At 45.1% G+C, this 21,136-nt stretch overlaps 2 protein-coding genes across 5 annotated transcripts in view; one reads left to right on the top strand and one right to left on the bottom strand.

The window, feature by feature from the left end:
* Positions 1-232: 232 nt before the first annotated feature.
* On the bottom strand, positions 233-21,109 carry LOC137534349 (zinc finger protein OZF-like). 4 transcript variants are annotated; one of them, XM_068255810.1, is made up of 8 exons: positions 21,048-21,109; positions 10,989-11,135; positions 10,007-10,134; positions 7,202-7,381; positions 6,416-6,539; positions 6,214-6,311; positions 5,350-5,461; positions 233-2,392 (listed from the first exon to the last, which is right to left on the bottom strand). In XM_068255810.1, the coding sequence occupies exons 3-8, from the start codon at positions 10,079-10,081 to the stop codon at positions 1,437-1,439; spliced, it is 1,545 nt and encodes a 514-aa protein (XP_068111911.1). In that variant the 5' UTR covers positions 10,082-10,134; positions 10,989-11,135; positions 21,048-21,109; the 3' UTR covers positions 233-1,436. The 4 variants fall into 4 exon arrangements, with proteins under 4 accessions (XP_068111911.1, XP_068111909.1, XP_068111910.1 ...); XM_068255808.1 differs by lacking the exons at positions 10,989-11,135; positions 21,048-21,109 and adding an exon at positions 20,724-20,757 and having other exon boundaries at positions 10,007-10,131; XM_068255809.1 differs by lacking the exon at positions 21,048-21,109 and having other exon boundaries at positions 10,989-11,330.
* Positions 20,895-21,136, top strand: part of LOC137534341 (gastrula zinc finger protein XlCGF26.1-like) — a 32,104-nt gene continuing 31,862 nt past the window's right edge. The window contains exon 1 of the mRNA XM_068255794.1: positions 20,895-20,977. The gene's annotated coding sequence lies outside the window, so the exon portion shown is untranslated. The remainder of the gene's footprint in view (positions 20,978-21,136) is intronic.

The following is a 21,136-nucleotide window of genomic DNA, read 5'->3' as shown; positions in this document are numbered from 1 at the left end:
AGACTTACAACCTCCACCGAAAAAAACCCAAAGAACTGCCATATAACGATGATGGAAAATAATTTAAGTTGTGCAGGGCACTGAGGGCAGTAAACCTTTTGTGCAGAACTATCATTCTGGGGGAAATCAGCAACAGGAACCAGCAGAGGGGATACAGGATTGCTGGATATTTCAACTGAAATCCTGAAACTTTTAAGACTGTTAACCAAGAAGCAGACATTTCAGTATGGCATTAATGAAAAAATAGATTTTATTAACAATAAAACAAGATTTACACATTTATTTTTTTGAAGGCATAAATAAAACAAAGAATTTAAAACCTGTGTGGATCAGTTCAACCCACATGTGGTACATCAGCTATTGTAGGTAACTGTTAGACTGTTTCATATGCTGGTTTCCTGTAACTTTTGTGGACTTCTATGACAAAGCAGATTCATTTGGCACCAGAATATTTGCCTTACATTGAGTTTGGCACCCGTTACATTTCAGGATGAGAATCCGAGTTTATTGGCCAAGTTAGGGATAGGCAGGAAGCAGGTGACATAAAAGAGGTGTGTACGCACTTTAATGCTAGGCATACACCTAGCCAATTATGCGCCGGATCGAGCCGCTGGCTCGATGCCGGCGCATACCCGCTCGTGCGCGCGGATCGATCCCCGCTCACCCCCGCCGGTGATCGAGCAGGGAATCTATCTGCCAGGTCATCGGACCTATCGGATATTATCAATCGAGCCATCAACGGCTTGATTGATAAGGGCTGAAAATGCTGTGTATGCTTGATGAAATTGCTTCAGGGCCTCCTGAGACACTATCTGCTCATTGAGACCTTTTTTAGATAAGACAATACAGTACAAAGGCAGTTATCGTTATGCATTTAACATCTCCACACTTTGATTTGTTGCAGGGTATATTAATCAATAAGTAACTATGCTAAGATTAGGTTATGACCTAGCACCTGGAGAGACATGAAATGCATAAGCCTTTTTATCAAATAGAGGTTCCAATAAGCAGGAGCAAGTCAGTGGAGAGAGATTTTCATCTGTTAGGGCCTATTTCCACTAGCCGTCACGCGCGGCTGCGAGACGCGTGGCGGCACGTCCTGGTCTGCGAGTATGCAGACGAATCCCAGAAGCCGTGCCATGCACGGCTATGAGATTCGCTGCCGCCCACAGAGATAAACGCTGCAGTCGGCAAACGTTTCGGCCAGCGTCAGCATTATTCCCTATGGCAGAGTTTTCCAGCGCAATTTGCCTGTGCGGAACTCTGCGGATTTGGCCCGATTAGTGAAAACAGGCCCTTAGATACCGACCAGTTCAGAAAACTCCTATCCAGCACCTGTGGTCTGCAATTACTTTGAGCAAGTTTCGATGGCCTACAGTAGTATTTTAGTTCCCTGACTGGAAAGCATTTTTTTTGAGGAACATATCTTTATGGCCTCAACATAAAACTGATGTCTCAGAAGTGTGTGTTGAGTAATGGTAAATGAGACAGGCTCTCCGTGTAAACATTAATCCACATTTACCACACGGAAACACCATCTCATTGGTGGGGTTAGCCTGGTGTTTGTGGAAAGTGGACTTATCCGTGAAAGATCTCCCGCATTCCATACATGAAAACTGCTTGTGCTTGCTGTGGATCGTCAAGTGGGTAGTGAGATTAGATCTCTTTGAAAAATATCTGCCACACTCTGAGCAGGAATACGGCTTTATGTCCGTATGAATCCTCTTGTGTGTGATAAGCTTTGACTTTCGAGTGAAACACTTTCCACATTCAGAACATGGTAGAACCATATTAGCAGCATGTGCCTCCAGGTGGCAAACCATATGGGACTCTTCCGTAAAAGATATGCCACACTGGGAACATTTGAAAGGCTTCTCAATAGTATGATTTTTTTGGTGAGAACGGAGGTTCGATTTGTCGTTAAAAAATCTTCCACAGTCTGAACAGGAAAAAGGTTTTTCCCCTGTGTGGATTATTTGATGTCTGACCAGATTAGACCTCTTGGCAAAGGCCTTCCCGCAGTTCGTACATAAATAAGGCTTCTCACCCAAGTGAAGCTTCTGATGTGCCACAAGATTATTCTTTAATGTAAATGCCCTGCCACAATCAGTACATGCATGCGGCTTCTCCAATGGGCGAGTAGGATGGTGTTTGATGAGTGATGACTCCTCCGGGAAACATTCTCCAGGTTCAGAACCTGGAAAGGTCTTAAGATATGTATGAGCTGAATGATGGGTCATGGGAAAATAAGCAAAGGAATGAAGCACTGGTTGGAAATTTGAGCCATTGGAGATACATTCCGAAGAATCAGATGTGATGCCATCATGTTTGGTTTCACCAACTGGACAGCTGAAGGAATGATTGTCGAGGTTACTCCTGTCATGTTGTACATCTGAAGGAAGCAAGATAGGAAGGGTAAAAAAAGTTACATTTCAGAGACATTTTTCACAGCTCAAAAATGATTGAAACTGCCATTTTAGTTTTCTACATTCTTTAGTGTAGTGTTGAGATGTTAACGCCACAAAAAAAAAAACTGTTTTCTATGCCCATTGTGGATTGTCCCCTTAATGGTGGATGTGGTGAGAATTTAATGATCCAGAAGAAAATCTGATGGTACCCGACATCATCTCAACTTTACTTTTACTATATGGCTTCCAATTTTCCCACTAAGTGCATGCTGTATCCCCCTTCTAATAGCAGCAGATGACACCTGACTCTTTCACTGAGCACACTCTTTCCCTTAAAGCAAACCTGAAGTGAATTGTATGTGTAGTACAGCTGCAGCTAATAGAAAATTAGTAGCAAAGAAAAAAGTCTCATGTAGTTTTTCAGGACAGGAAGAGTTAAAAAAAACTTCAGTTATCTATGCAAAGAGCTTCTCTGAGCTCTTCCAGCCAACATGGGTTGGATACAGTCCTGTTTTCTTTAAGCACTTATGCTAGGTACACAATAAAATTTGCTGGCAGATTTTCCTGCCTGATCGAATTTTTTCCAACATGTCTGATCTGAATCTCAATTAATTTTCGAATCGTTTTTTTCCGATTCGTTTCCATAAAAGTGAACAGAAATTGATCGAAAAATCATTTTGAAAATCATGTTGGACATGTTGAAAATAATCGCTCTGGCAAGTAAATCTGCCAGAAAATTGTATCGTGTATACACCGCATTGAACAGCCAAGAAACAGTAATGCCTAACACACACGACACGTTGTTCTGCTCTGTTTTCCACCCAATGTTTTTTTCCGCTCCATTCTGCACTTGATTCTGCGCTTATCAATTCTCTTATCTTTTTCCATTAACTTCTATGAGAAATCGAGCAGTTAAAACACTCAGGAGTGATATCTGACATGACGGAATTTATCAATCGGATGCATCTATTGTACGGAAAAAGGCAACGTGTGAACCCAGCATTACAGACAGCTTGGGATAAGGTTTTACTGCAGGAAAGTTCAAAAGGTCATAATTTCTGCTTTGTTTAATAGATTAAAATACAGTGTAAGGTTTCTAAACTGCAAATATTACAGAATGATAAAATGTTATGTAAAAAAAAAAGCTATATAACTGAAAATAAAAATATGACTCTTTTATTTGCTACTAATGTTCTATTCATTATTCATACTACACATACAACTCCTTATATTATAAGGTTTTTTGCTGGTTTGTTTTCCGCTTCAGGTTTGCTTTAGGTCATTGTAATGGAGTCTGCTGTTTGCTGAATGTTCCGCTGTGCATATACAGTACTGTCTCCATCCCTTCCAACAAGTTTGTACAGCTCATAAAACAGATTCTGTTGTAATAAACAACATGCAGCTAATCTTGTCAGAGGATCATCAGGACAGCCAGGCAACTGGTATTGCTTAAAAGTAAATAAATATGGCATCCTCCATATCCTTCTCCCTTCAGCTGTCCTGTAATTGATGCTAATGGATTATTTATTCCCACATAGAGTATTGTGCACAATGCATCCTGACTCTGCTACTGTCTCACATTATTTTACACTAAAGGAAGAATCGAGAGAAAAAGAGTGCTGAGGTAATAGAGTACTTGCTATTTCTTATACTGTCTCTACACTCCTTGTACTAGAGACTAGTTACCTCTGACTCCCCCACTGCCCACATACTGTCTCCCCATTACTTCCAGGCCGAGGCAGAGGCAAGAGATGCTCCAGCCTCAGGGCGCAGGGTAGGAGGGAGCACACATCTAATAGCAATCAGTGTGTGATGGTTGGGGTGGGATGGATGGAGGGGCGCACTTTGGTGTCTCATCCTTGGGTTTTGGAGGACCTTGTCCCCGCTCTGATTACTTCTAATAGGGACTGATGATTTCTGACTCCCCCACTGGGCAAATACTTTCTCCCCATTACTTCTAATAAAGGGTGGTGTCTCCTGACTCCTCCACTGGGCACATACTGTCTCACTATTACTTCTAATAGGGGCTGATGGCTCCTGACTCCACCACTGGGCACATACTGTGCCCAGTGGTGGAGTCACTAACAGGGGCTGATGGCTCCTGACTCCCCCACTGGGCACATACTGTCTTCCCATTACTTCTAATAGGGACTGATGTCTCCTGACTCCCCCACTGGCCACATACTGTCTCCCCATTACTTCTAATAGGGACTGATGTCTCCTGACTCCCCCACTGGGCACATACTGTCTTCCCATTACTTCTAATAGGGACTGATGTCTCCTGACTCCCCCACTGGCCACATACTGTCTCCCTATTACTTCTAATAGGGGCTTATGTCTCCTGACTCCCCCACTGGCCACACACTGTCTCCTCATTACTTCTAATAGGGGCTGATGTCTCCTGACTCCTCCACTGGCCACATACTGTCTCCCCATTACTTCTAATAGGGACTGATGTCTCCTGACTCCCCCACTGGTTAAATACTGTTTCCCCATTACTTCTAATAGGAGCTGATGTCTCCTGACTCCCCCACTGTGTCCCCATTCCCTGTAGTAGGGGCTTAAGGCTCTTCCCAGCTGTGCACATTCCTTGTGAAAGAGACTGGCAGCTCCTGCCTCCCCACTAGGTAGAGACAAGGGCCCATATGCAATTCACTTTTTCTCCTCAGTTTTCTCCTAGGAGATACATTTTCATCTTATATTTAGACTAACTTTTTAGCACTCTGCAATTGAAAAAGTATCAAAAAGTAGATGAAAATGTGCTATTAAAATTATTTTAAGTATTTTCTTGCTTTTGGTGCTTTAAAAGGCATTTTATTGGCAAGTTTGAAAATATCACCCAGGAGAAAACTAAGGAGGAAAAGGGAATTGCATGTAGGCCAGAGAGAGGAAACAAGGACAATGTTGACTGTTTTGTGTACTGTGTATTGCTCTTCCCCACCTGTGCTGATCTCTGCAGGAATTTCCTCCTCCTTACAGGGCTCATCACTCCTCACATGCATCTCTTCTGGTTCCTCTTTCACTTCAACTTTAATGCTGATCATATTTTCATTCTTAGGGGCACAAATCAATACATTTATTACGATCATCTAAATTCACTGTATAAATAACATATTGCAATGTTGTCATCAATATTCTCTCACTTAAGATGCCTATACACCTGCTGATCTGCCACCAGATCGACAATCAGATCGAGTCCTCTCTGACTGAATCTGATCAGAGAGGGACCTATTGCCTGCCTAAACTGCAGACACATTTCCAGTAGATGTCCGCATAAATGTGTCTACCCTGTGCTTGTGATGAGGGTTGAAGCTCACGCGTTCGCTGGCGTGACTCCTGGCCTTTTCCTGGGTCCGGTATCACCATGATCACCTGTAGGACATGACACTGGCGCATGTAATGACTTCACTACATGCAATCGTGTCACATGGTAAAGGCTCTCACGATGATGCTGGACACAGGAAGAGGCCAGGAGTCGTGCCAGTGAACACGTGAGCCTTCAACACTCGCCATAGGCATGGGAGGGGCACATACACTTGAGGGAACACAGGCCAGGGGTATGTCGGTCATCAGGTGATTAAACGTCCTTGCCGAGCACCCAATCAAGCCCTTGAGATTGAGATTTTCTAGCATGCCTGATTGTCGACTGAGTTTTGCTGGAAATTGATCAAAACATTAATTGACTGGCCATGTTGCAGCATCGATTCTCCTGTAATTTAATAAAATGATCGGATCAAAGGGTAAATTGGCCAGCAAGATTGATTAATGTAAGGGCACTTAGTGCAAGATTCTGAGTTCCATGTACCTGATAATGCTGTGGGAGGCTGTGATTCTTCATTTCAGTATCTGGAGAATGAGGGGGGGAGGTACATGCCTCAGGTGGACTGCAGTTAGTGGGTCCATCTGTAGGAAACAAACATTAACTAAATACATGGTTTATATGAGTGTATCTAGGTGGATCTGCCATGCCAGTATTTCCTCTATAGATAATACAATTCTGCTCTAACCTGGTGATGCGCAGGGTGGCCGATTCTCCATCATGATGTCCTTGTAGAGATCCTTGTGTCCTTCTATATAGTCCCACTCCTCCATGGTGAAAAAGACTGTGACATCCTCACACCTGATAGGAACCTAATGTACACAATGATACAGTCACCATCCAGACAAATCTATTGCTGTTATCCAGGGCCGGCACTTCCATATAGGCAAAGGGGGCAATTGTCCCAGGGCATCTGCATCTATAGGGGCCCCCAAGTATCTCCCTTCACCTTGCCAGATGCCCCTGTCGGCTCCCCCTCCACTGTTGCTGCTGGCCAGAAAGGCCTCCCCACTCGCCCCCCCCCCCTTCCCCCACCAGTTTACAGAGGCAGTGGAGGTGACACTCACCTCATCCAAGTTCCAAAAGATGCAGCTCCCGTCTGTCTCCCCTGCAGTAACGGTGTCCTTCACTTCCTGCTTCAAACAAATAAGCAGGAAGTGAAGGGCAGAGTCACTACAGGGGAGGCAGACGGGAGCTGTATCGATTGGAACTTGGAAGAGGTGAGTGTGTCACTCCCACTGGCGGGTGTGGGGGGGGGGGGCTCTCTGGCTAGCAGCAACAGTGGGGGGAAGAAGGGAGCTTGTGGGTGCATCTGGCCAGCAGCTAATTTAGTGGGATGGGGAAGGAATTAGGAGGGAGCACATCTGGCTATCACTGGGGATGTGGTAAGGTGGAGGTCAGGGGGGCCCCGGGTTCCTTTTGCTCCGGGGCTGCTGTTACTGGATAATCTCCCATGATTCCCAGCACTGCTCACCTCTCCTGCTAGCAGTTCTAGGATCCTGTTGGTGACTTCCACAATCTTCTTGTTATTGTTCCGCTCAGGTGTCAGGAAGTTAGGTGGAGGCACTGTAATAGAGCTCCAATCTTCTACAACAGGGGAACAATGGCTGTGTGTCACATGATCACCTGATGACTTCTTCACAACTTTATAGTCCTGAGTATCAGAAAATACATGGAATGAACCTAAACATGGGGTTGGATTCATAGCAATATATGAAAGTCCCTCTCTTTGTTCAAATATTTACTGTCCCTTCCTTGGCTCTCCTTGAAAACAGAAGTTGTAAGTGAAAAAAATGTTATGAATATAAAAGGAAAAACAAACAAACAGATCAGCAGCAGAATGATCATGTGACCTGCCACTGCACTGTTTTGGTGCAGGATTTCAGAGCCGCCCACTCTGTTCATCCCATTGGGGGAAGGATTGAGAGGTGGCCCAACCCATGTCACATCCTGATGGGGGAGGGTCATTATTGGAAGCACCCGCACATCCCTTTCTCCCAGAATCGGTCACTTCCTCACTCAGCAATTTCAGGGTGGAGTTAGAAAACAATCAGGGCTTAAAAAAACTGTACTGAACAAAAAATCTATAAAAAAAATTACAATATAAATTATTAAGTCAGTATTTGTCCATTCTCAAATCCTTCCTCACACTGATTTACATTCTAAAATGTATCACAGGTAATATCTTTAGTCATGTCAGTCATGCCCTGAGCGCTGAGGGAGGGGGGGCGCGTCTCCGCTAGTGTCGGCAGCCCAGCGCTATTACATGGATTAGTAAGGGCCTGAGCCCACTGACGCAGTTGTGTCCACTTTTCAGTTAAACATCAATGTTAGAGATGCTGAAAAGCGGACAGAAGCGGATACAACTGCATCAGCGGGCTCAGGACCTTACATGTCCCTCCAGCGCTGGGTTTCTCCATGCTCGCACTACTTCCGAGTCCCGCCCCTTCCCTCTGCATCATGGTTGTGAGGAGGAGATCAGAGGAGAACGAGTCATGTGAGGAGGAGAAGGCACGGAAGACAGCACTACCAGCGCTGGGACAGGTAGTTATGTTATGGCAGCCCAGCTCTTTTGCCAGCTCTGCACAACAGGGGAGAAGGCAGCATTCTTGTTTGCAGATTAGTTGCCTGTAAATATACACCAGCAGTTTACATTTGGGGCTGTCCTGAAGAGGACGTACAGTGACCAGATTTTTATATGCTCAACCTGGGAAATGGCGTGTCCATGACTGTGGTGGGAAATTGGACGTGTCCATGACATGGTGTGGGCGGAGCGAACTGTAATGTAACTCTGAGGCAGTGGGCCAGAGTTTCATACCAAAACACAGATAGACGGTGACCCTAAAGGTAATTAGGCAATGTTCCCCAAACGCATAAGAAAGCAGTGTTGCCACAATGATGTAGTGAAATGGGAGATTTGCATCATGGATGTTAGTTCATGACATGACTATGTACTCTGTAAAGTGCTGCGTTAGATGCCAGTGCTAAATAAATACATAATAATATTGTAAGACATTAGACTATGACTATGGTGGAATTAGATTGTGCGCAAAATCTGCAGAAGCTGCTTATGCTACAGTCTTAGCATACCATTTAATAATTATGAGCCCCCAAAATGCCAAATGCTGCAACAATAACCCCAAAGTAGCAAATGCAGTCTCTATGACCATCAAATAATAACTGCAATAACCGTTACCTCCGACACATGAGATGCAACTCCCGTCACCTCTGACACATGAAATGCAGCAGAAAACGATTACTTCGACTCCGCAAATGGTAAATGAGGCAAACATTACCTCATGCGGCCAGAGAGTGCCATAGCTGGGACTGCCGGCTGCCAAAAGTGGGACATAACCTGGGACACGTTGCAGCCTGGTAAAGGGGACCCTGAGCCTAGGATGTGTCCCAGGTAAAACGGGACGTCTGGTCAGGGTAGTTTAGTGCATCTTGTGCAGTCATGTGAAAGAATTCACAAACAACTTTGCAGGCAGGGTCTGTGTTTGCAGAATAAAATCTACTGATGATGTGTTTATGTGCAGTAATTTGTGTAACATACATTTAATATTGTGCAGCTCAACTGTGGCTGGCTGTTAATTGTATAAGAGCATAATGTTCCATCTCTCTTTGCTCACTTACTTCCACCTTCTCTGACCACCCTCTGTCTTTTTCCACCCTCTCTCTTGCTCCCTGTCCACACTCTTGTGTTCTAACCTCCTCCTCTCCCTCACTTTCTCTGCTCACCTTCTCTCTTGTTTTCTGTCCCTATTCCTACCAATGTATCAACTTTTTTACTTTTGAAAACCCAAACAATCCCTGTCACCCTCTTTCACTGTTTGTCTGGACACCTGCTTTATCTTTATCTGCCTAGTTTCACGCTAGCACTCTCCAGTCCATCCTCACTATGACCCTCTGTCCAAAATTTCTCTCAATAAACCTGCTGCATTCTCTTCCTGAGAATTCCAAAGCCAGTGTAAACAATGCCTGGTCTCCAAAAACAGCCCAGGGAGGGTGTGTGTGTGTGTGTGTGTGTGTGTGTGTGTGTGTGTGTGTGTGTGTGTGTGTGTGTGTGTGTGCGTGCGTGCGTGCGTGCGTGCGTGCGTGCGTGCGTGCGCATGTGTGTGCGCGCGCGCGTGCGTTTGTTTTTTTGATGATGAAATGAGGATAATTACTGTAAGAATGGGAATCCTGAATAGTGAATTGCATTCTACTATATGCCACTACAGTGCCTCTTTAACAAGATAAGTGTAGGCAAATGTGACCCTCCCAGAATCCCCCTCACCTCTCCAGTCAGCAGGTAGATGATCTCCAGGGTGAGTTGTAATATCTTCTCTGTAATGGTATTTCTGCCCTCCATCCTCAGTAATGAGATTGTGTATGGCTGCTGTTCCTCAGGGGAGGGGGAACCTGCTTTAAAAAAAAAAAAAGTGCTGTATTAAAATTGACCAACATTCACTTGAATTATATTGAAAAAAGGAACACAGGAAAGGAAAAAAATACATCATACTTCCCAACTTTTTGAGATAAGAAAGAAGGACACGTAAGTCACACCCCTGCAATAACCCTAACCCTGCCCCTGGCACGCCCCCTAGTCACACATACCATAAAGATTTCATAAGAAAAATATGTTGCTTTATAATTCAAAATACACTGGTCCTTTCTATCCTGGTTCATTTCCCTTTATACTAACATTTGAAAATAAGAAACATATTGATTTAAAGGGTGGGGAAACAAAGTTTGGAGTGAATTCAACACATTGTACAGGAGAAAAATACATAGAATTACATATATTTGTACATCGGTCCTGAAAGAGGGACAAATGAGGAAGAAAGAGAGGACTGTCCCCCCAAAAGAGGGACAGTTGGGAGCTATGTATAATATGTATAACATGTCTTGTCGCAGTGCAGACAGATGCCATTGTTTCTGTGAGTTGTGGAAATGGGAACAAAATAGAATAATGTATCCAAGTTCTTCTGACCCCACTTGATTTCCAAACTAACATCAGAAAGCTGTACTGTACAAACTCCCAGCACTGCACACCCCAAGTTCGAGTTCTAACTTTATAACTTTGTAATGTTTGACTCCCCAAGTGTCCATGTTTAACTCTAATGTGCTACTCATGTATAACTTGCAATGAGAGCATATATACCATATAAACCTCTCAAATTCATATAGTTACAGTATATGCTCCATCTCTGCATTGCTGTACTATCCAAATTATATAATTATACATATTACATAAAATAATAATAAAAATGTATTACCTTTACTCTGTGCTGTCAAATGTCCCCATAACAATCTAAGACACTACTGTGCTGTGGGAACACAGGAATATCTGGAAGTTGAGAGGTGTGTCTCTTATGGACTACAACAAAATGGCTCCTGCTCTCAGACAGAACTTGCTTTATATACTATTATAATACAGAGACAGAGGAAACATTATTTCTAAATGCTATACAGGTCACAGAAATTTCTATGTTGCACTTCTGAGGGTGATTATTTTATCCTTTAAAGTGTCTGAGCAAGAATCCAATTGAAATGGCTACTGATTCTCCTGCTGTAAGGACATGTTTATTATACCATCTTAAATAAGACTGCACCAGAAAAAAAGACAGGAAGGGGAGGGACTTTATTTCATGCTCCAATCATTGGGCTTGGTGTTGCTATGACAACCAGATATTTAGTAATGAAGCTGTGGAACATAGGCACTGAGAGGATATGAGGGTTCCTAACTCTATTTAATAGTAGAGAGGGAGGGAGAAGCAATTTCTCTGTGCTGAATATATATATATATATATATATATATATATATATATATATATATATATATATATATATATATATATATATATATATATATATATATATATATATATATATATATATATATATATATATATATAAATAATAGTAATAATAATAATTTACAATAATTTTTATTATTATTACAACAACAACAACAAACATGATAATAACACATAAACATAGCTAATAGAAACAAAATATTTCCTCACACTGCATTACTTTATTAAGCGGAACTGTCTTAAACATACTATAACAAAACCCAGTAGGGGGTATGCCAGCAGTGGTAGACATATACCTTTGCAGTTGCAGGAGCATACCTCCCAACTTTTTGAGATAAGAAAGAGGGACACTTAAGCCACACCCCTAATCATGCATCTGCCACACCCCTAGTCATGCATACCATAAAGATTCCATAAGAAAAATATGTTGTTTTATAATTCACACCACACTGGTCCTTTATATCCTGGTTCATTTTCCTTCATATTAACATTTGAAAATAAGAAATATACCAACTTAAAGGATGGGAATAAAGTTTAGAGTCAATTAAACATATTTGTCAGTAGAAAAGTGCATACATTTACATAGATCTGTACATCAGCCCTGAAAGAGGGACAAATGAGGAAGAAAGAGGGACAGAGGGATTGAGTTCTCAAAGAGGCATTTGTCCCTCCAAAAGAAGGGCAGTTGGGAGCTATGCACGAGAGGACTCACGCAGCTGTGCCACAATTCATCCCAGTACATTTAATTTTTTTTCTCCTCCTGCTTGCATTGTATGGGTAAATGAGCATAGAGATTGTGTGGGTTATGCTAATTGCACAACACATGCTATGTAGATGTAACAATAAAATTGCCATATTCTGCTCCACAAGGCAATTTACCAATGTATAGTGAAATTGACTGATTTGCCGCAAATGTTCGTGAACCTGCAAACCACCAGGTCGGGGCCGAGGCAGAGGTGAGAGAGCCCCCAGCCTCAAGGCGCAGTGTAGAAGGGGGCGCACAACTCACTCAGCTATCATTCCCCTATTGTGTTTGAAGCAGAGAGAAATAAGAAAAGGGGATATTTGGCAGTGACTGACTGCAAGCCAGATACCTAGCGATTAAGGTGTTGAGGGCACTGAGACACTTCTTAGTCTAATATCAATCAGAGTGAGAGACGGCTGCGGTGGGAGGGACGGAGGGACACACTTTGGTATGTCAGCCTTGGGTGCTGGAGGACCTTGTCCGGGGTCTGCGAACCGCCATAGACTTCAATGAGCAGGCGAATTCTAAAACCTATAGGGGCTGTTTCTGGCCACAAAAGTGATGGAAAAGTCGTTTAAAGGGACTCCGAGCTCTAAAAAGAAAGGAAATTGGTACTCATCTGGGGCTTTCTGCAGCCCACCGTAGGTCGGAAGGCCCCCCGGCATCGTCCTGGCTCCTCTCCCGGTCCCTTCGCCGCATACCGCACCGCCGACACCCGGGGCGGGTGTCGGGCTCTCACTTCCTGAACGGGGACGTTCTTCGTCATTACATCGGCCGCTGCGCGTCATCACGTCGGCCGGCATGACAGTACTGCGCATGCGCTTTTACATCACGCATGCTCAGTACTGTCACGCCGGCCATCGTGATGACGCACAGCGGCCGGCGTAATGACGAAGAGCGTCCCCATTCAGGAAGTGGGAGCCCGATACCCGCCCCGGGTGTCCCCAGTGCGGTATGCGGCGGAGGGATCGGGAGAGGAGCCAGGACCACGCCGGGGGGCCTCACGACCTACGGTGGGCTGCAGAAAGCCCCAGATGAGTACCAATTTCGTTTCTTTTTAGAGGTCAGAGTCCCTTTAAAGGGGCCTAACACCTGCTCTGTGGCGGACCAGTGAGGGATCCAAGGCAAAAGTCCCACAAAAAAAATTATGTAGTTGTCTAAAGGGCAGAAATAACATTACTTTCCTAAATTTGTGGAATAAAGTGCTTTAAAACATCCGATGTGTGTACACGTCCATCAGGTAGTGTATGGGTTAGGCCTGTTTCACACTGACAGACGAAATGCCACATATACGCACTGCACAGTGGTGGTTAAGAGGCACAGCGGGACAAACAAGGCATGGGGGGAGGCATAGGAGGCACAAAGGGTACACAAGAGGCACCAGGGGAACAAAAGAGGGACAGGGGGACATGAAAGGCACGAGGGGACATAGGAGGCAAAAGGGGGACACAAGAGGCATTAGGGGACATAAAAGGCACACTGTGGCATAAGAGGCACAGGGGGGGGGGGGCATTAGAGGAGGCACGGGGGGGGGGTGTTAGAGCCACATGGGGGAGGGGGGGAGGGCATTAGAGCCACAAGGGGGACGTTAGAGCCACAAAGGGGACGTTAGAGCCACAAGGGGGAGTTCAGAGCCACAAGGGGGACGTTAGAGCCACAAGAGGTACATAAAAAAAGCACAAGGGGGGTGATTGCAGGCCTGGCCTGGGTTGTATCAGTAAACAGTGAAATTATTAAAAACAAAATGGAGTAGTAGTTGCACAATAGAAGAACTCGTGTACACTCACAGCAAGATTTTTGTTTTAAATGGTACTTACGTATTATCCCATCTGGAAAGTTTGGCAGCTTTTTGTTAACGTTCTGTTTGATCCCCTAGCCCAGTGATGGCCAAGTGCCCAAACTGCGACCCAACATCAATTTATTTATCACTGAGTGCCAATGGGGGAGGGGAGGTTTGCGCCAAAAAATGGGTGTGACCATGACATTGTTTGGGCGGAGCTAACGTAATGATATAACAGCGAGGCATAAGAAAGCAGTGTTTCCGCCATGATGTGGTGAAACAAGGATTCACATCATGGGTGTGCAGAAACTGTGTGATGCTATTTATTAGTATACCCGCCGTAACCCCAAAGCAGCAAATATAGCCAACTATGACCATTAAATAATAAATGCAGCAACAGTTACCCCAGACACCAGAAAATAAACGCAATGTGGTCCACATTTCAGCAGAAAATAAACGCAGTGGGCAACATTTCAGCAGAAAATAAACGCAGTGGGCCACATTTCACCAGAAAATAAACGCAGTGGGCCACATTTCACCAGAAAATAAACACAGTGGGCAACATTTCACCAGAAGATAATGCATTGGGCAACATTTCAGCAGAAAATAACGCAATGTCGGCAACATTTCACCTGCAAAAAAAGCAATTTACTCACCTGACAAAAATCTCCTGTCCCGGCCGGCCTCTGGCGCGCAGCTCCCCCAGACGATCCTCCTGCATATCTCCCACGATTAATAGTCTCCAGTACAGGGCTTCGGACGCCATCTTCCCATAGCCCTGCTCTGCCTGCCGGAAGACTATGCAGGCCGGAGCAGGGATGCGGGCTATGAACTGGCACGGCGTCTAGTAGATACCGCGGCCAGTTCATGCAATGGGCTTAGCAGCGATGGCATGCTAGCACATTCGGCTACGCGTGCCGGGTCTGGGCCGGCACGCGTGCCATAGGTTCGCCATCACTGCCCTAGCCAGATCTAACCATTTTTGGAAAGCTAAAAGTCCTTAGTCAAACAGGACCTGTCTTTAGTAAACCCATGTTGATGCTGAGAAATAAGATTATTTTCTACTATGAAGTCATGTATAGTATCTCTTAGTAACCCCTCAAATAGTTTGCATACAACTGATGTTAAGCTTACAGGTCTATAATTTCCTGGATCTGATTTTTTTGCCCTTCTTAAATAATGGGAAAACGAGGGCTGTACGCCAATCCACTGGGACTCTGCCAGTTGAAAGAGAGTCACAAAAGATAAGATAAAGGGGTTTATCTATAACTGAACTTAATTCCCTTAGGACCCGAGGATACATGCCATCCGGGCCAGGTGCCTTGTCTATTTTTAATTTATTTAGTCTTGCCTTCACTTCTTCCTGCGTTAAGTATTTCATATTACAGTTAGAAGATTGAGACTCTTCTGCCTCTGTAATTTGCAACAGTGCTGTTTCCTTTGTGAAGACAGAAGCAAAGAAAGCATTTAATAACTCTGCCTTACCTTGGTCATCCACCATTGAGTTCCCACCCTCATCCTTTAGGAGTCCTATACAGTCAACCTTTCTTTTTTTGGAGTTGATGTACTTGTAAAACTTTTGGGTTAGATTTGATATCCCTAGCGATTTGATTTTCAGCTTCGATCTTTGCCAGCCTAATTTATTTTTTACAATTTTTATTGCAATCCTTATAATTGCTTAGTGCAGCCTCGGCCCCCTCCTGTTTTAGGACCTTATAGGCATTCTTTTTTCTCTTCATTTTATCCATAACCTTTCTATTCATCCATAGAGGCCTTTTTTATTCCTAGACATTTTGTTTCCATATGGGAAATACATACTACAATATTGATTGATAATAAGTTTAAAAGCTTGCCATTTCCCTTCAGTATCCTCCCCTTGTAGTACATTATCCAAGTTCACCAAACTTAGTGCCTGCCTAATTTGATTGAACTTTGCTTTTCTAAAATTCATAGTTTTAGTGGTCCTGCTGCCCCGTGGCCTATCAGTCACCAGATCAAACGTTGTCATGTTGTGATCACTATTTCCCAAATGTTCTTGAACCTACACATTTGATACATTATCTGGTCTATAAGAAATGATCAGATCCAGTAACGCATTCCCCCTAGTTCAGGGGTAGGGATCCTTTTTGGCCGAGAGAGCCATAAACACGACATATTTTAAAATGAAATTCTGTGAGAGCCATACAATATGTTTAAAACTAAATACAAAAATTTCCCCACGAATGCAATCTCATTGGCAGACGATTTCCCCACAAATGCAATCTCATTGGCAGATGATTTCCCCACAAATGCAATCTCATTGGCAGATGATTTCCCCACAAATGCAATCTCATTGGCAGACGATTTCCCCACAAATGCAATCTCATTGGCAGATGATTTCCCCACAAATGCAATCTCATTGGCAGACTATTTCCCCACAAATGCAATCTCATTGGCAGACGATTTCCCCACAAATGCAATCTCATTGGCAGACGATTTCCCCACAAATGCAATCTCATTGGCAGACTATTTCCCCACAAATGCAATCTCATTGGCAGACGATTTCCCCACAAATGAACTCTCATTGGCAGAAGATTTCCCCACAAATGAACTGACCAGACTGGAGTGACCTCCTGAACAGTGACCACGACGGCGGCTGCTGCTGCTGGCTTGTGCACTAGTGCACTCCGGAACAGTAGTGGCTGGCTGCGTAGCTATGGGTGCGGCTGCCTCCAGGTCGCACGTCGTTGGGTCGGCTCCTCCCCCCGCCAAGCTGCCTCAGTTCCCGCTGGCTGCGCCGACGTGTCACACGTAACGTGTGACATCACTGTTTCACAGGCAGCGCCAGCATCAGCGCATCCATCTGGGTCGGGCAGAAAAGGCGTTCTGGCGCGTGAGGCGGTGCCGATGAAGGAGGCACACATAAATACAAAGACCCGCCATGGAGGAGGGGGCGGCGGCGCAGATTAGTAAACACAGGCTCTCTGGCCGCTCTGTCACACGTCTTTTAGCGAGCCAGAGAGCCATATGCAGGCATGAAAAGAGCCATATATGGCTCACGAGCCATAGGTTCCCGACCCCTGCCCTAGTTGGTTCCGTTACCATTTGAGTCAAGTAATTGTCCTGTAGTGCTGCCAGAAATCTGCTGCTTTTACCAGAATGGGTAGCCTCAATATCCCAGTGTTGCTTATCATCATGTCGGGTTCGTCCCATACTTCTGTAATTGCACTTTCTGCAGCCAAGTTCAGGGGACACCCCTCCTTCAAAACCCCATAACTTGGGAACTGAGCATCATACCAACTCGGGATCCGATGCAACAGAGAGCCGGGACGTTCAGCTTTCCAAAAATGATGGTCAGATCTTCCTGGGGGAGCAAAGAGAACTTTCACAAAAAAGTTTCCAAACTTTCCAGACGGGATAATACATAAGTACCTTTTAACCACTTGAGGACCCACCCTTTACCCCCCCCCCCCTTAAGGACTAGAGTTGGGCCGAACCTCCGATTTTAAGTTCGCGAACTTTCGCAAAAGGTTCGGTTCGCGAAAAAGTTTGCGAACCGCAATAGACTTCAATGGGGAGGCGAACTTTCAAAGTTTAAAAGTTTCTATCAGCTGGAAAAATGATAGAAAACATGTTTCAAAAGCTCTAATACCTGGAGCCACACCTAATTGAGTGAAATACACATCTCTGCAGACCCACCCCCCCTCCGTTCTCCAAGCAAGGTCCTTTATACCATTTGCCTATCTACACTAATTAGTATATGGGACAGCTGCTACACACTCTGCTAGGAAGATTTTAATCTCCCACCTCCCTCCTCCCTCCTCCCTCCTCCCTCCTCCCTCCAACCTATTCCCTCCTACCGGAGGGAGGAGGGTCTCTTCTGGCAGGGAATTATACTACTTTAAAAGCCAGTATACATCATACCATAGCTGGGAATCGAACCCAGATCTCACTGTGTAGTGGACACGTCACCCTAAGCACTGTACCACTACAGTAGTAAGTGAAGCTAGCTGAAAATGTACCATTAATGCTCAATGCAATAGAACCATTAGGTTGCTTAACCACCCTGGCGTTCTATTAAGATCGCCAGGGCGGCTGCGGGAGGGTTTTTTTTAAATTTAAAAAAAACTATTTCATGCAGCCAACTGAAAGTTGGCTGCATGAAAGCCCACTAGAGGGCGCTCCGGAGGCGTTCTTCCGATCGCCTCCGGCGCCCAGAATAAACAAGGAAGGCCGCAATGAGCGGCCTTCCTTGTTTTGTTTAGATCGTCGCCATAGCGACGAGCGGAGTGACGTCATGGACGTCAGCCGACGTCCTGACGTCAGCCGCCTCCGATCCAGCCCTTAGCGCTGGCCGGAACTTTTTGTTCCGGCTACGCTGGGCTCAGGCGGCTGGGGGGACCCTCTTTCGCCGCTGCTCGCGGCGAATCGCCGCAGAGCGGCGGCGATCGGGCAGCACACGCGGCTGGCAAAGTGCCGGCTGCGTGTGCTGCTCTTTATTTGAACAAAATCGGCCCAGCAGGGCCTGAGCGGCAGCCATCGGCGGTGATGGACGAGCTGAGCTCGTCCATACCGCTAAGATGGTTAAAGGAGAACTGTAGTGAGAGGTATATGGAGGCTGCCATATTGATTTCCTTTTAAGCTATACCAGTTGCCTGGCAGCCCTGCTGATCTATTTGGCTGCAGTAATAATAATAATCCAAACATTTGTATAGCACTTTTCTCCTGTCAGACTCAAAGCACTCAAGAGCTGCAGCCACAGGGACATGCTCAAGAGGCCACCCTGCAGTGTTAGGGAGTCTTGCCTTGAACTCCGTACTTGACCTAGCCAGGTCCTTTTAAAATAATACCAGTTGGTACATTTTCGGCTAGCTTCACTTACTACTGTAGTGGTACAGTGCTTAGGGTGACGTGTCCACTACACAGTGAGATCTGGGTTCGATTCCCAGCTATGGTATGATGTATACTGGCTTTTAAAGTAGTATAATTCCCTGCCAGAAGAGACCCTCCTCCCTCCGGTAGAATAGGTTGAAGGGTTGGAGGGAGGAGGGAGGAATTAAAACTCTCTAGCAGAGTGTGTACCAGCTGTCCCATAATTAGTGTAGGCAGACAACTGAGTCAAATGGTATAAAGGACCTAGCTTGAAAGGAGGGTGAGCGGGTCCTCAAGCAGTGTGTTTGACCATAACATGGCTGCTGACAGTGAAATGGAGGGTAAAAATTTTGTTTTTTGATGCGAACTGGGCGAAGCGAACTTCTGCAGCCCCCAGCACAGATCAGCGGGCACGAAGAGCGATCAGATCGCCCCCCTTTTTTCCCCCCTATGAGGATGATGTGCAGGGGGGGTCTGATCACTCCTGCCTGCAGGCATGTTGCGGGGGGGGGGGGGGGGGCACCTCAAAGCCCCCCTCCGCGGCGAAATTCCCCCCCTCCCTCTCCTACCTGTCATGCCCAGTGATCCGGGCTGCACAGGACGCTATCCGTCCTGTGCAGCCAGTGACAGGACGTCCCCTGTCACATGGCGGCGATCCCCGGCCGCTGATTGGCCGGGGATCGCTGATCTGCCTTACGGCGCTGCTGCGCAGCAGCGCCGTACAATGTAAACAAAGCGGATTATTTCCGCTTGTGTTTACATTTAGCCTGCCAGCCGCCATCGGCGGCCCGCAGGCTATTCACGGAGCCCCCCGCCGTGAATTGACAAGAAGCAGCCGCTTGCGCGAGCGGCTGCTTCCTGATTAATCAGCCTGCAGCTGGCGACGCAGTACTGCGTCGCTGGTCCTGCAGCTGCCACTTTGCCGACGCACGGTATAAGCGTGCGGTCGGCAAGTGGTTAAACTAATACATGCAAGCTGATCTAGATTTATTGAAAAATAAGCTTTTGCTGTGAGTGCAAATGGTGATGTGTACTTTCAGCATTCCTCCCTATAATCTGATATGACCCAGCCAAGAGCTGCAAACATATTGCCACCTCAATGCAGTTCAAGGTTTATTGATCACCTAAGTTCCCCAGCTTATATCAACTTATTCTGACTAGGTAACTTCCTTCCTGAGGTTCCCTATGATACCTCGTGGACAGCAGAGATGTGCTAAGCAAGGAGAAGCTTCTACCACATTGAATAATGTCTCCTCCTCCAGACTGCATACCTCCCAACTTTTTGAGATGAGAAAGAGGGACACTTAAGCCATGCCCCTGCCACGCCCCTGATCATGCCCCCGCCACGCCCCTAGTCATGCATACCATGAAGATTTCATAAGATTAATATGTTGTTTTATAATTCAAAGTTTCAAACCACACTGGTCCTTTCTATCCTGGTTCATTTTCCTTAATAGTAACATTTTAAAATTAGTAATATATTAATTTAAAGGATGGGAATAAAGTCTAGAGTCAATCAACCACATTTAGTAGAGAAATATATATATTTACATAGAAAGAGGGACAAAGTCGTGAAAGCGGGACAGGTGAGGAGGAAAGAGGGACAGAGGGACAGGGCTCCCAAAGAGGAACTGTCCCTCCGAAATATGGACAGTTGGGAGCTATGTACCACAACAACCTGCTGATCAGAGGCCACGTGCTTTCCCCGCATCTTCTCTATATTCTTATACTGATAACAATCTTCTCTCAAAATGATAAATAAAATAATTAATTAATTAAAAAAAAAAAGTTCTTATTTATAGTCTCCAACTCTACTCACTAGTAGCTTCTATCATCCCAGTTTACTGCCGACCTCGGACTACAACAAAATGGCCGCCGCTGTTCCTGTAATGAGGACAGAGTACAGCTGAATACATTTTAGGAGGAGCCAATAGTTAACAATATTACAAGTTGCAACAAAAACATGTCACTGTAGCTGCCTTTAGTGTATGGGGCGGCCATTTTACTTTAGTCAACTAGTCCAGTTTCCTTGTAAGGCTTGTACCTGGTGGTGAACGTGCTTGTTTTAAGGAGGTAATATTTTATTTATTTTTCTATGCTTAGGTATACAGTTATGAATAGAAGTATACTGTAATGCCCAAACCTGCATTGTGTTATCTCATTTCTCCATTGGGAGAGATATACTGTGCATTTTTTGCTGCATCCATGTCTATAATTTCTGCTGGCACATTT

This window comes from Hyperolius riggenbachi, chromosome 10, assembly GCF_040937935.1.
Source record: "Hyperolius riggenbachi isolate aHypRig1 chromosome 10, aHypRig1.pri, whole genome shotgun sequence".
NCBI lineage: Eukaryota > Metazoa > Chordata > Amphibia > Anura > Hyperoliidae > Hyperolius > Hyperolius riggenbachi.
This window is presented reverse-complemented; position numbering and strand designations above follow the sequence as displayed.

Excerpts from the sequence above, each read along its gene's own strand:
- LOC137534349 (XM_068255808.1), bottom strand. Across the intron at positions 5,462-6,213 it reads GCCTCCCACAGCATTATCAG|AATGAAAATATGATCAGCAT; the intron begins GTACATGGAACT and ends TGTGCCCCTAAG. Across the intron at positions 2,393-5,349 it reads TCCTGCAGAGATCAGCACAG|ATGTACAACATGACAGGAGT; the intron begins GTGGGGAAGAGC and ends TGCTTCCTTCAG.